At 37.5% G+C, this 16,124-nt stretch overlaps 1 protein-coding gene across 3 annotated transcripts in view; it reads left to right on the forward strand.

Moving 5' to 3' along the window:
• KIAA0825 (KIAA0825 ortholog) overlaps positions 1-16,124 on the forward strand; it is a 367,814-nt gene that overhangs the window by 168,761 nt on the left and 182,929 nt on the right. For all 3 annotated transcript variants that reach the window (XM_059694100.1, XM_059694103.1, XM_059694101.1), the window contains 4 exons: positions 3,982-4,390; positions 9,030-9,189; positions 13,076-13,234; positions 15,219-15,313. In XM_059694100.1, coding sequence (XP_059550083.1) covers positions 3,982-4,390; positions 9,030-9,189; positions 13,076-13,234; positions 15,219-15,313 — 823 coding nt within the window. The remainder of the gene's footprint in view (positions 1-3,981; positions 4,391-9,029; positions 9,190-13,075; positions 13,235-15,218; positions 15,314-16,124) is intronic.

Raw genomic sequence — 16,124 nt, forward strand, 5'->3', positions numbered from 1 at the left:
ACAGAAAATGGAAAACACTATGGTGACAAACAAAAATGCACATCTTTATTTCTTTGTCAGCAAATACCATTGCATAGAAAACACCAAGCTTTAAAGAAATAAATATTACAATAAATTATACGAAGTAGGAGATTTATGGAAGAGTTGAATGAAAGTTCAGCTGTTTCTTATATAGATCAGCTTAGGTATTTGCTACCTTATTTCAAGAAGCAAATCCATAAAGAACTAGTTGTTTTGTTTCTTTGTCAACAATTAAATGAAAAATATACTGGAGAACATATTTTCTTAGCGGTAAATTACTTTTTAAATAAAAAGAATGCTTTATGGAAAACTGTTGGAGTAACTGCTCTAACTGAAACTGGATTCTGGAGAGAATACAGGTAGCACCACAAGGAAAGTGTATACACTGTTCACATGCAGATAGTTGAGAAAGAAATTGATGGCAAAAATATACAACATGCTATCAGAAGTCATTAAGGGACTTTATTTTATTAAAAAAAATTCATTTTATAAAAACCACCATCACTTATACAAATTTTATGCTGCACACTTTAAGAACTTAGAAATAGAATTTTCTAACATGATTAAAACATTTCAAATAAGAGTTTAAGTGATTCTTGAACATTTTGCTTAAAAATACAAAAACAAAATATTTTTCAGTTTGTTTGCAAGAACAACTAATTGACATCCTGAATGATGAATAGTTATGAGTCACATTTCAACAACAGCTTACACCTATTTGGTGGCTGAGATTGAAAAGCAAGTGCCAGGTGGCTCTATGTGTATATTCAGGTAGTGGTTTTCCCCCTGTGACAGCCATTAAAACCAAGTATGAAAGCAAACCAAACTTTGAATCATTTTTCATAGAGTATTAAGCCTAGATTCAAAAAATAAGAAAGCATATTAAATCATATTATCCTTACTCAATAAATTATTGTTGACATTTTATACTATTAGTAAAAATTTTTAATTAATTTTAAGATATTATTTTGTCTTTATCTCATTCATTGCAAATTTTCCTTTTGCATATTTTTAGAAATATATTTTATTGATTTTTTACAGAGAGGAAGTGAGAGTGATAGTTAGAAACATCAGTGAGAGAGAAACATTGATCAGCTGCCTCCTGCACACCCCCTACTGATGATGTGCCCACAACGAAGATACATGCCCTTGACTGGAATCGAACCGCAGGTTGACGCTCTATCCACTAAGCCAAACCGGTTAGGGCTCCTTTTGAATATTTTACAATACAGAAAATATATCATTGTCAGGAATAATATGCATTGGAAAAAAGAAATGACAAATACATAAATATAAATGTTACATTGCATTTATTCTATGACATAAATTTTTTTCGTACTTTATCAGCTTCAAAATCAGATGGCTCTTAAAATATGTTACATATATGTGGCTAAGATAGAAATCATGTTATTTAAATAAAGACAAAAATAAGTGGCATTCTTACAAGATCCCTCCTTGGTGTGTTAACGTCATCATAGACTAAGAGCCCCTGTGATTAGTAGAATGAATTTATTAATTTGTTATCAGCCTAAAGGTTCTGGTACTGGCATTTGCCTTAAGCTTTAATGAAGTAGTTGGGGATTTGAGTACCTCGAGTGCTCAGATTTTATGAAATATAAGAAGTTCAGGTGTGAAGAGAATTGCAATCTTTACCTGAAATCTACAAATGTGTACTTGGTGTCTGCAGTTAAACCCTCTCTAGTATAAGCAGAATATAAGATACTAGAGGCCCAATGCATGAAATTCATGCAAGGGCCTTGGCCCCAGCTCCCACCTGCCACTACTGCGGCCAGGGGCCTCTGCTGCCTCTGCCATGGCCCCCGCCCGCTGCGGCTTTGTCTGGAAGGAAGGAAGTCCAGAAGGACATCCAGTCTAATTAGCATATTATGCTTTTATTATATAGATAATCTTTTAACTCAAATAAATGACAGTAGAATGAGGAGTATGAGACACAGACACATAAAGAAGCATAAAATTTAAAATAATTTATGAACACAGAGAAGAGGGGTCACAAAGGAGTCTCTTAATTTGTTTATGTTTTAACCCTTTTACTTATGTTTTAACCCTCATCTAAGCATATATATTTGAAGGAAAAGAAAATATTTATTGAGAAACTATTTTTTACCAAGTATCTAAGTAGTTTTATGAGATCATTCAAATATATGTTAGACCTAGTTTACAAGTTAAAGAAAAATGTGCTCTAGTTAGTTAATTTTTAAGATGATTCTGAAGGTGTCATGAATTTTTGAGTCCAGACATATGTTTTCCAAGAGCTTCACACTTTATAGAGCAGATTGACTTATTTAAATCAAGGTAGAGATACCTTGAAAAATTTACTATTTTTGTTCAGTAAAAACAATAAATGTTTTATTGAAGGACTCAAAGCTATGTTCTTTTGACTTCTCAGTACCAAGGTTCAAATTAATTTATGTAGATAGTGGATTAAAACACTGTGCCCAGTTTTATGGGATACTCAGGAAGCAATGATTTTCCTCATGTTCTTGAGGAACTTTTAGTCTACTGGTAAGGGCAACTCATGATAACATAAGTAATAATATAATGTAAACAATAATAGATGATAATACAAAATATGGTGGACCATGGCACATTATGGATCTAATTCCCAATATAATCATATGAATAATAAATATGTTCAAATAAATTCATAGAAGGAGAGGACTTTGAAACAAGAGTTGAAGAATGTGGGTGACACATGAAAAGAGAGGGCATTCCATGTGAGAATGATATTCAGAAGCCTAAAGAGGACCAGCCCAGTTTGTGAGGAAAACAATGAACTTGGTTTTAATTATACTGAGTTAATGATGACTAGGGCAGAGAAATTGGATACCCAACAGGAAAGTAAAGTCTTAGGATTGCTACCCTAGAGAAAGGCCAAGATTGAAGATTCTAGAGTCATCTAGAAAATGATTCTCAGCCAGGGAAGCTTTTGCCCCCAGGAGACATTTGACAATGCTTGGTCGTCACAACTGAGGTGGGTCCTACTGGCATCTAGTGGATAGAGGCCAGAGATACTGTTCAAACATCCAGCAGAGCCCTGACCAGTTTGGCTCAGTGGATAGAGCGTCAGCCTGCGGACTCAACGGTCCCTGGTTTGATTCCGGTCAAGGGCATGTACCTTGGTTGCGGGCACTTCCCCAGTGGGGAGTGTACAGGAGGCAGCTGATTGATGTTTCTCTCTCATCGATGTTTCTGACTCTCTATCCCTCTCCCTTCCTCTCTGTAAAAAAAATCAATAAAATATATATTTTTTAGAAAAAACAAAAAACATCCAACAGTGTCAGGACAACTCCTCATTATCCAGCCCAAAATGTCAATAGTGCCCAAGTGGAGAAGCTCTGATATAGAGAGGGAGCATCAGCTAAGTCCTTCAGAGAAATAACACTAAGCAAAGGAGAGTATGCAGAATCATCGGTTAATGAACCACAGACTTCTTAGCTTGGGCTGGAATAGGAAGGGCGTGAAGGGTCTGCTTTAGATGGGATGGTGAGGCGGTAACATTTGGGCAAAGAACTAAGGGAAGTGGAGCCAGTCTTGACAAGAGACGAAATGATTCTGGCATGGATTCCAAGGGAGCAGGAGAAAGGCTTATGGGAGTGTAGACCACAGAGTCCAGCAGCAGTGCTCTGCATTTATTACATTTATTAGTTGAGGACAGCTGGACCCTTGAAACCCACGGTCTTAATAGATAAAAATATAACTAATAATTCTGAATTTTCTCATCTTTATTTATAGGAGAGAAAACTAAGTTTGACATTTGGGAAATTTTAGGCAGTACTGCAGGGGACCCCAGTAGAGTTCTGTCGGAATATGTCAAGCACTTGTTCTTCTCAACAATTTTCTCCACAAAGATTAGACGTCCCCACACAACACTCAAGACAACACAGTGATGGAACACAAATGCTAATACTAATCATACCTTTTCTTTCTTTTCTTCCCCAGGCTTCACAAGGCTTGCTGCTCAGGCAGTATCTATTGTAATCAGCAAGTTACCTACTGTGATTGCATGTTTGCCTCCCCCAATTAAATACTTCTTTTTTCTGTCTGAGAGAAAAATGTCAGAAAACTTTGTTGACTTGAAGAAAGCTAGCCTGCTTGTCTGGAACTTGATTGTAATTATATGTCGGATATTTGAGGATGGAAACACTGTGGAACTTTTAACAGGTGCTTCCCTTGACAGATGGAGTAAAGAGAAACTCAGTTTAATCTGTGTGTGTTTGAAAGGCATCATGGGAGAGCAGACAAGTAGCCCTAATCAAATGACCCAAAAGGTCATACAGAGCATTGAGCAGCAAAAACCCAACTGGATTAAATGCCAATTGCTGAAAGCCAGGAAATTGAGCACCGAATGGTAAAGCAATGTTTTTGTGTGTTTTTTTCCACTAAATTTTCATCAAGTACATTCACAATAACAAATTATCAATAAACAGCAAAAACAAAATATTGTCAGATAGGCAGCAATGGTAACTTCATGGTAATTTGATGAATATCAAAAAAAAAGATAAATATTCCATTAAAAACTGGATTGTTAGCCGTTCCTTGTCTTATTAAAATTTGAGACCCATTGATACACTGGAACATTATACCTGTTTAGTCACCGTCTTAAGGTTTCTGATTAAAGGGTTGGTAGTTAAACCAGGAGAATTTGGTTTCACTCCTTTTCAGTGTGCAAACAGGTATCTAGTGGATAGCTTGGAGCATTTTGTAAATGGATTGGGCATGGAGATTAAATTAAGAAGGAATTAATGGATATAAAAGGCTTTTTATTGCTTTCTGTGTACCCGATTGTCAAAAAGGTACACATTTTTCATCTGGTAATGTAAGAATCCCAGAGGGCAACTGGGGCATATCACACTGGAGCTATAAACACACCCAGCTGTTTCTGTATGAAAATGTCAGCCTTCTCATAGGTTTGTCACCAAGAGCTAAATGATTTGTGGTATTGCTGACATTTTTAAGAGTCCCTGCTGAATTTAAATATGTACATAGAGTCCTCCCTTCTTCAGTGTAGAATTGCATGATGTGGATAAAGGAATCGCGGCTCATATGGCCTGCAGATCACTAAGTTCAGCCCCACCTTTTCTTTTTTTTACACCACTCACACACACACACACACACACACACACACACACACACACACACACTGCCCCCCATTTTTTTTAAAATATACTCATGTTGTCAGCAGATACAATTATAACTTTCTTCCTGAAACGACTACAAGTTGCTAATTTTCCAAGCACATGGTAGTGATAAAGAGCTCAGGCTTTGGAATCTGATGGACAAATACAAATCCCTTGTACGTGGGCCGTCTTGTGCAAATTATGGAATCTTTCTCAAAGCCTCATTTTCAGGGATGATACCAACCTGACAGAGTTGTTTTGAGAAATTAACATCCATAAAGTTCTGAGCATCAAACTTAAAACTAGTAAGCATTTGACCCTGGTTGGATGTCTCGGTTGGTTGGAGCATTGTCCTGTACACCAAAAGGTTCAGGTTCAATTCCCGGTCAGGGTATATGGGAGGCAACCTATTGATATTTCTCTCTCTTCCTCTCCCTCTAAAAAAAAAAGTAAAACAAAACAAAACCAGTAAGCATTTGTTATTGATAAACTCTATCAAAATACATTGATTGACCTTACTGGTTACTTTTATGATAACAAATTACTCTTTACTGGTTTATATTAATCTGTAAAACATTATGTTAATACAAATAGGGAAGTGCCAATAATCATGATTTTCCTGGCCTTCTCATACTGATTTCTAGAAATTTAGTTCTAGGGTGTTCTGTGGGTAAAAATAACAATAGCAGTCAGGCAAAAGCTTAGTAACATTGACAATGACCTTCTTAAATCTTTACATTTGTATTTGATACCGATTTACAGGCTTTAATCCAATGATTTAAAGATTAAGGCTAGATGCTATTCTCCATTGCAGTGGTTATGAAAGGGAGAGAATAAGAAGAGTAACAATAGTTGATCTGATTATAGTTCTGGAGTTAAATTGATGGTACTGCTGATTTAGGAGGCCCTATAGCAGTGGTTCTCAACCTTCCTAATGCCGCAACCCTTTAATACAGTTCCTCATGTTGTGGTGATCCCCAACCATAAAATTATTTTCGTTGCTACTTCATAACTGTAATTTTGCTACTGTTATGAATTATAATGTAAATATCTGATATACAGGATGTATTTTCATTGTTACAAATTGAACATAATTAAAGTATAGTGATTAATCACAAAAATAATATGTAATTATATATGTGTTTTCCGATGGTCTTAGGCGACTCCTGTGAAAGGGTCGTTTGACCCCAAAAGGGGCCTCGACCCACAGGTTGAGAACCGCTGGCCTATAGCAGTAAGATCAGTTTCAAGTATGTCTCAGTCATACACCTGGGGCCACATACAGGAATCCATAAGTAAAATTGTTTCCTTAAAAGTCTATTTTAGTTTAAGTATTTTACAAACAACACCAACACATCTGGTATCTCCTATGTAGGGAGTTGTCTAGCTAATATTGGCTGTTTAGCTATCTGTTGCAACATGCAACCAAAATGACGAGTGGCTGACTTTTAAAAATGTTTGACAGCCCTCAAAGATCCTGAATATATATTACATAATCTTGTAATTATCACAATGTTGTGTCTTTCTCAATTTCTCAAGTAACATCAATATTTTGAAAAAACAGATTTTAAAGTTATTATTATTTTAAAGTTATTTAAAGTTACATTTTTTTGGAAAAGCGTTCAATCTGGCTTATTCATTGACTGTAGGTAATTTCTTACAGGATTTGAGAGCTATAGAAATGTTTCTTCTTTGATGTGAAGTTGAGTATCTGGTATACAAGTAAACTTTCAGCTCTACATAGTTCTCATAAATCAATGATCATTTGTGTCATAGATCTATACCATGAGGAAAATGTATTTTAAACAATGATGTCTGTGTATAGGTGGAAAGTTGCCTTGGCTTTACCATAATTTTTTTTTTTTAAGTATGAGAATGGAAGCATTTAAACTAAATAGTTCTTCTGTTAAGATCAATGAAATCTTAATTTTCCATGAAGCTTTTCTTGGAAATATCGTTTAGCTCGATTTCTTTCACTTGCATCCAGATTTAACTTTGATTTTATGGAAATTGTGCAAATAACCACAGTGGAAAGGTGGCAGCTGTAAGCATTGCTTGTCTTGCATCCTGCCTGAAAGCATTACTATTCATTAAAATAACCTTCACTTTGTAGTAACACGCAAGCTGTAAACAGTCAACTTAGATTCTGGAGAACACACAGCCCCAAAAGTAAAGAAATGTCTGTCTTTGCAAAGTAATTTGTCGAGTTGAAGATTATTGTTTTTCATCATGGTGACCCTGACTTGGCTGGCTGGGTGCATATACAGATTAAGATTAATGCAGTTATTCCTTGGCTAAGGTCTGCCTCTTTCAGGGCACATTCTCCCTAATGACATGATTGATATGCAGTCCCAAATCCAGAGAGGAACTCATTAATCACAGCATTGACTGAATCCAATCATGTGCTTCACCTGCACAGTGATGGACAGGAAAGGATACAATTCCGGAGCTGACACTGAGGCACTCCTTTGTCAAAGGACCTCAACTTTTTCAATGTCAGCCTGTGCAAACCCTGATGAGAAATTTTGCTCGCATCCTATAGGCAGTTTCAAAACATTGACAGACTTCTTTTACTGAAATGAGGTCTTTTTGTTTGTTTGTTTGTTTGTTTGTTTTTTTGTTTGTTTGTTTGTTTAAAGACTTGCTCTAGCTAATGAAAATCTCTAAGAGTAGGGTTTGCTTTATTTTTTAGCAAGGCTCATATGAACATAAAGTTTTTGGTGTGTTTTTATTTTAAGAAGGATGTTTTGCAGCTACATGTGGAAGCAATATAAAAGTTAATGTCCAGCAGCTGGGTATCATTTGGTTCAGTCTTCAGGTCAGCGGCACTGACTCTTAGCAGAACTAATTTTATAATCATGGCAAAATCTCAGTAATGAACTGCAGTATATAGCTGATTACACCACATTAAATTTCGTTTAGTCTGGGAAACAGTGGAAAAACCATGCGTTTTCTTTAGAATATTTAGATTGCAAAACCTAACATGATCCAAATAGAAATTGCAATAAGAAAATTAGTGTGGAATATGTATGATGTAAGTTGAATATCATGATTTATTTTGCACTTTTTGTTTGGGAAATTTAAAAAAAAGTATGCCATTCATTATTACTATGTATATAATCTTTAAAAGCAATAATAAGTATATGAGTTCTTACATAACAAAAATATTTCCCAAATATAACTTGAACATTCCTGGGGTAATGGTAATAGATCCTTTTCCTAGAAGAATAATCGGGGTAGTGACTTTTACTAAATATCTGTTACCAAGAAGAAACAGGAGAGGGAGGCATATATTTTAAAGAGGCAACAAGTGTCAAAAGGCCAATTTAAAACACCCAGTGGTAAGCACAGGGCCAGGAAGCACCCAACCTATATTTAGCATAATAGGCTCTCCCTTTGACACTTTAATTAGTCTCTAATGTCTTCTAAGACAGGTGTAAAAAGGAATGGACCAAAGACAGAATACCAAAGCTATTTCTGGCATCAAAGATACTTCTTTATCCTCAAAGAGAAAATACAAATTATTTCTTACATGTTCTTAAAAAGAAATGTTTTGTTTTCATCCCATGATTATTAGCAATCTCAACAATTGCAGTAGTGGGAAAATGTTTTATAGGTAGGAATGTAACTGCAATAAAGAAATGTTTTAAAAAGAAATGATTCCGTTTTTACAAAATGTTTCAGGGGCTTAGTTCTAAGGCACTGTTTATATGAGCAGCAGCGGTGTGGGAAGGCTTACCTATTTGAGCAGAGTCTTTATGGGTGGTTTGATACGAGACTTGCATCGACTCTCCACACTCAACCTCTCTGATTATTTTCCATCTTTACAGTTCTTTATCACTGATATGTCTATGCGTTCTTTGTATTTAGGGCATTCATGACAATAGAGAAAAGTACAGCCTTAGAAGAAGGAGATATTGCTCTTGAACTGACTGAGCAGAAAATAAACATGATGGTCCTGGATATCTGCCACAAACCAGGTGGCAGCGAGTACCTGAGGCAAATTTATCACATCATGCGGCTCAATGAGGTAGGGAAACGGCCTTTTTACCGAGCAATTAGGTGTGTACTGGCCTGAGGCAGCGTCTGCTGGCAGCTAAGGGTTAGTCAAGGAGGCGATAATACTTCTTAAAGTCAATACCAAACTCAATATTGCATTATTAATAGAATATATTCAGCCCCGGCTGTTCTGCATTTGTACAGCAAAAGCTTCACCGAAACAATGTAGGTTTTATTTATACGGTTTAAACAATAACACGGCTCATAAACTCAGTTCAGTTCTGAATCCTATAGACTAGAGGTGTAGTTTGGGAATTGCGTGTTTGTGACTGTTAAGCCAATGTTAAAGTCTGGTATTTGTGAAGAATTTTCTGGAGAGAATTTTCTCTAGCTCTTCTCCTGTAGGCGTCATACTTGTGTCGGTGAAGTTGGAGATTTCTCACATAAAGAGAAAACTTCGGAAGAATATTGAGCCATATTCAGGAGCAACTACTTAACCCAAGAAAATGCATTAATGCACAGACACTGGTTAGAACCAATGTTATGCTTGTCCACCCCTCAGCAGGGTTAAGCCTCTGACCTTGCATGCTTCAGGCTGTTCTAGTAAAAATGTGAAGAGCAGCATCTGTTATTTACTTAAATGATACACGAATGCTCATCGAATGAGGTTTTTAATTTGATCATATATATATGAATTATATGACATCTAATGTGAGTAGAATTATGTTTTTATTTGCAAACAGATGAATGTATTTTTTGGAATAGTAAAAAATGTATAATATGAATTATGCGAAGATACACTGTTTATGTCAATGAGATAGGCCTTAAAGACCCTAAGTTTCTAAGGGATTGAAACAAAAATGTGGGGTGTTTGAGTCCCAGTTCATTGTCTCATGAAATCGAAGAGTGAAGTCAGAGGACAAAAGCCCTTAGTGGAACTGAAGAATATTGAAAGAAGCCAGTCCTGGAAAAGGTGCAGCTGGGGTCCCAGGAACAGCCCAGTGTCCAGTCTTCTTTCCATGTTACAGTCATGTGTTCAAGTCTATTAGTCCATGTGTAGAGTCCCACATGGCCTAAGCCACGCGGGCACAGGGGAGCATGTCTCCTGCGGGGGAGGAGGGGGCCGAAGCAAGTACTTTTTAACCTAGGGGTGGGTACAACCTTGCTAGCTCCTGATTGGTCTTTTCAAAGAAGTCTGCCATAGCAACATCCTTGGGATTGGTTTATGCCCCTTACTGTCTGATGATTGGTTATCTGCGAGCTGCCTGTCTTAGCAACATCCATACATTTTAAAGTTTGTCCCCTGTATGCTTCTTTCCTTCCCTGCCCTGGTGGGTTGCCTTAGTAACTCCGCCTGGTTCGGTTCCGGTTCTACTTCCACCGCGTTCCCGTCGACATAGCTTCCCTCTGTCTCCTACGAAAGAAGTACATTCTCTCACAGCACTTTATAACCGAGCCATGTAAATATTCTTCCCACCATTATCTATCTGAAAGTTACTTCAAGTAAATCTTGTTTCCTGGCTTTTCACCAGCTGATCAGCCCGATAATGGACAGGTGGTGTAATCGTGTGTTCAGCGGTCGCCTGAGAAGGAACGGCGGCGTGTGTAGCTATGAGAACACGGTCCCGTCCCTGACGGGCTAAAGCTCAGGATGAAGTTGTTCCAGAGTCATGGAACCCCTTCACTCTTGCTAATTAATCATCGTTCACGGCTAGTGGTGGGTTTCTACTCACGGAACCTGGGGACTCTCTCACTCCTGACCTTGGCTAACCGAGCGACCTCCGTTTCCAAGTCGCGTCCCCCACTGGCGCGCCCGCCCGGCACCCACACTGCTGACCGCGGAGGCGGGGTGCCCGCGGGGCCCACTCTGGCCCCGGGTAGGAGGGCGCTATAGTCATCCTGAGGTCAGCACTGGCTGCTGGTATCGGTGGCCTAACGGAGAGGCCGGCCCTCTTTGTTAAAAGGCCTGTAACTCGAAAAAGATGAGTAATCGCGGGTAAATAAAATCAACACAAATTGAGTTGGCCCTTCAGGACATTCCAAGGCTGTTTCCCCCGGACGCCGGTGGAACTCAGGCAGTTGTTCCGAACAGGTTAAGCCTGGAGGTCGAATGTGTGAAGACCCTTTCCCGAGGCACCAACACATTTTGATTAATTAAGTTCAAAGTGATGATGGTTCTTCCATTACAGCTGAATATACTGTTACGGCAAGGTCTAGCAGATGGGGGGGGGGGGGGGGGGGGGGGGGGGTGTCGAGCTAAGCGCTTGGTGGTTTGCGGTGCCCAGTGAGACTTGGTGCTGCCGGAGGGGGAGATGCAGATGGAAGGTGGGGCTGGAATCAAAGGACATAGTGAGAATGTCGCCTCCTTATACTAAAGCAACGCAGGCATTAAGCCCAAATAACAACACAAGCATGATTAAGTGACTGGTGTAATACTTATGGTGGTGAATTTGCATGGTGATGTTTGTTGATTCGATGAGTGTTTCACAAAGAATACAATGGGTGATCTCTGTTCCTGGAGTTATAGAGCAGCAGGAAAAAAAGCACAGTGGACTGAGACCAGAGTGTGGCTTCTGCCACTCACCCCTGAGTGACCTTGGGCTTGTCCATGACCTTTCAGAGCGGACCACGGAATGTGTCGCGAGCTCGAGTTTCTCTAACTTTCCTGTGCCAGCCAGTCTCCTGGGAAATCTGGTCAGATTCTGATTTGGTGGGACCTGAGGTTCTGTTCCAACCAGCTCCCTGGTGAGGCTCATGAGACTCATCTGTACATCTGACCTAGAGTAACAAGGGTTTTCTAGGTAACGTCTGAAGTCCTTTCCAACTCTGAAATTCTGAATCTAGTCTTAATCCTAATCTTGGAGAGAAAAAAATTATATTGTGACATCCTAAAAATTAGGACAACAGTTATTTATTGCATGACTTGCTGATTAATAGTACACATTTGATAGTTTATTGGAAACTTTCATTTTTATTTGTTTTCCAGAGAATCCTATAAAATAGATTAGGGTTGCTCATCTTATTTATTTATGGATGGAAAAACGGGGAATAATGCTTTAAATTGACTATTTTTTATTGTTGGCCCTATTATAGGTGTCCCCCATCTCCCCTCTGCCCACCGTCACCAGACCCTGCCCTCCCCTCCCTTTAGCCCTCACCCATACTGTTGTCTGTGTCCATGGGCTTGTGTATATGTTCTTTGGCTATTCTCTTCACCTTATTGCATCCAGTCTGCCTCACTCACCTCCCCCCGCCCCCCCCCCCCCCCCCCCGAGACTGTCAGTCTGTACTATGTGTCCATGCCTTTGGTAGATTGACTATTTTTGCTCAGGCTAGTACTGGCAGTTAGGGGATTAGAATTACATATTTTGATCTTCTTTTGTACCTTGATATTTTTCAGGCCACAGCATGGAAATTGAGTTTAGGTGCATGTTTTATAATCAATTCTACATAGAGTGAGGCTGCTTGTCATGAAATATCAGAGTACTTAGCACTTCGCTGAGCATAGAGTAGATAGCAACGACACTTAATAAATGAATAAGCAATATTGTCCTGTGAGTAATCATGCACCTGAGTTAAGTTTTGGTAACCAGGGATGTTAACACATGAACCAATGACAAGACAATGCCTATTAAAAAGACTCTGATTTATCAAGCATACATTCCTTATGTGAGAATTTGCTAAAGGGTTTTCTAATCTATTCTATATATCAGGTGAACCTGTTTTTGATGGGTTTATTGCAAAACTGATTAGTACTCTGCTGTGTTTCTTCTGAAAATGTATTCTGTCCTGAGGCAAGTAATACACTGTAATCGGCAAATGTGCTGAAAGAGTAGATTTGGATATTGATCGGTTTATTTTGAAAGAGAATATATGCTTCCCACCACAACGACTTGTAATTTTTTTTTCCCTTGAAGGAGTATTTAAAAGAACAGCTGTTTTCTATGAATGGTTCAGAGGAAAAGCCATTACCCATCCGACCTTTAAAAACAACCTTGAGGAGTGTGGAAGATCAGCCTTCTGCCTTTAACCCTTTCCATGTGTACAAGGCGTTCAGTGAAAACATGCTAGATCAGGTATGTAATGGTAAATTTAATTTAAATGTGTGATTTCTTTACACTAGTAAAAGAAAATGGCTTGTGTTTGAATATTTACTCATAAGCCTCTTTTCTCTGAAGCAAAAGACCTTATATTTATTTATATGGTCTGCAAAAATTGACTTTGAAAAGTTATTTTACCTTCTTCCTATTTGTCAAACTGATTCATATGTTTGGTCTGTAAAATTTAGCTTTTGACCAGGTCAGTTCACCGCGGGCAAAGGGAACATCTGTTTGGCTGTGTCTACAGAAAGACTGAAAAACCAGGCTTTTTGTAACAGTCTTTTCTCCTTCCCTTCCCCCCACCCATACCCTGTAATACCCACACTCACATAACACCTTGGAATCTTTATCAATTTACCTAATTTATCAGCTAAGTCATAAAATAGTTTACAATTAATTCTAACTAGAGCATTGAGCTATTTTAGGTAGCATGTGTAAATTCGCTTTTTAAAATATATAACCCTACACACATTCCTGAATTTAAAATGAATTTGCTAATGATCCTAAAGTCGGGATGTTTGGAACAAAGTCATTGTGATAAACACCACACATTTTTAAATGTTGGATTATGCCATTGTTTAAGCTGAACGTCGCAGTAGTTATATTAAAAACATCACCTTTATGCCAACATATTTGAAATCTGCAGTTGCTTTTGCTTTATTCTTTCTTTTGGTGACTTTTCCAAGAAGGCTCTTGACAGACTATTTGAACTAACAGGGCAGAAGAGAAGGATTGCTTGACCTAGAGCTCTGACGAAAATAAGAATTAAAACAATGGCCTAATTCGGGATGCAGATAATATTTTTACCATGCCAGTTACAGCCCTAGTCTACACTCATCAATACTGTAGTAGAATAAGACCTTCAAATGCTGACAACCCGGGGCAGAATCTGCTGCTCTATGACAGGACTGGAGTGCTCCATTAATCAGCAGGTGACAGGGCAGAGTTCTTGTTGGATTTTAAACATCAGCCTGGACTCTTATCATCAAAACTAGTTTAAGGAGTTTAAACATCTATGATACTTTAAAGCCTAATATATTGTATAAGTTTGAACTTATTGGCTGCTTTCCTGTATTGTACATTAGATTACTCTAAGCCATAAATAATCATTGTGGCTGTTGAATTATCCTCACTTCATTTAAATAAATGGCATGTTTTATTCAGTTCTGAAACATGAGATTATCTTTCAAAGTAATTTTTCTCCTTGTTCTGTTGTGAAATTATCTATTAAATTAGAAAAAAAAGAATCACTTATTTTATTTACATTTATAGGTCCTAATAATTTCCCCTTTAAAGCATTTTCTTAACCAAAAAGATAGCATTAATATCACACTGTAATTAAGCTGTGTCTATAATTTGTCATAGCACTTCCAAGTTTGTTTCCTTTTTTTAAATCCATAACGAGAGGGGGGGGGGGAGAGGGAGGGAGGGAGAGAGAAACATCAATCCGTTGTTCCACTTATTTATGTACTCATTGGTTGATTCTTGCCCTAACTAGGAATTGAACCTGAACCTTGATGTATTGGGATGATGCTCTAGCCAATAGAGCTACCCAGCCAGGGCCCCAAGTTTGTTTCTTAATCAAACTTCTGGGTACTTAAAAAGACTATAAACTGATGTGTGGAAAAAGTTACCAATTATTTTTCTTTGCTTTGCAAAGAGTCACCCTCTCAGAGAAACTTGTTGGGTAAAAGCCATTAGCACTTGCAAGAAAAACGACTCAAGAAATTGATTTATGTTTTTATAAATAATGACTATATCTCCAAATGGATTTATAAATTAATTTCTGTCTTATTGGAATAAAAACCTTCTTCTGTGGACATGATTGATGTTATCTGTCTAAGTCCTTGTTCTGGACCCCCCTCCTTCTTAGTTAGTCTATCACAGCTGGAGCTTTAATTTACTGATCATATTAACTCTGATTAATAACTAACAATAGCGTCTTCTCATTTATCAACAGTCAGCCATCACAAAATGGAACTGGAATTGGTCAAACTTGCTGCCAAATTACCTGGGACTGGATAAGATGACCTTCAATGTACTGCTCAGAAACAGGTTAGATTGAGGATTTGAGGGATCTGGTTGGGTAAATTGGTAAATTGATACCACACACACACACACACACACACACACACACACATATATATTATACATATTATCCTTCTTATATAGGTGTCTATAGGTATATATATCTGAAATTATATGAAACATACTTTCTAAATGTTGTTTTTACATTTGGAAAATGTAAACATTTGCAAAAGGCAGTACATTTTTTTCTGAAAATAAATTAGTTGATTTTATTTTGAATTTTAAATATTTTGACTGTGTATATAATAGTCCAGTATTGTAAACTCCAAAAGTTATTGACTTGCATGTCATTATAACACTGTGCCTTTGTTTACAACAACTTAATGAATGCACACAAAATGCCAAGCCAAATCAACTCCTCTAACCAGGGGAAACATATAAGTAAAACTGTCATGATGAATTTTTGCTGTTCAGCCAGTTAGTTTGGCCCTGTCTTGCTATTTGACTCTCTCGGTATATTACTTACACACACATGGGCATACATATACACACATACCTCAGAACTACCCAATGAAATAATGTGTGTTCAGCCTAGAAATCTAAACATGTAATTTATTTTGCACAAAAGTATAAACATTTTTCTTTATATTTTGGGTCAATTAATATAGTTTTTTAAAATACTTTTAAAGTTTTCAATGAAAAGTGTAAGGTATACATTTTAAAAACTGGATTTCTCTATTAAGTATCACATTTTCACATAAGATATATATGTGTGAGACACCTTTTATTGTTCTAGTATCTATTTGTTTATATTTGCATCTTTGTGACATAGAATGTA

The sequence above is a fragment of the Myotis daubentonii genome, chromosome 4 (genome assembly GCF_963259705.1).
Source record: "Myotis daubentonii chromosome 4, mMyoDau2.1, whole genome shotgun sequence".
Lineage (NCBI taxonomy): Eukaryota > Metazoa > Chordata > Mammalia > Chiroptera > Vespertilionidae > Myotis > Myotis daubentonii.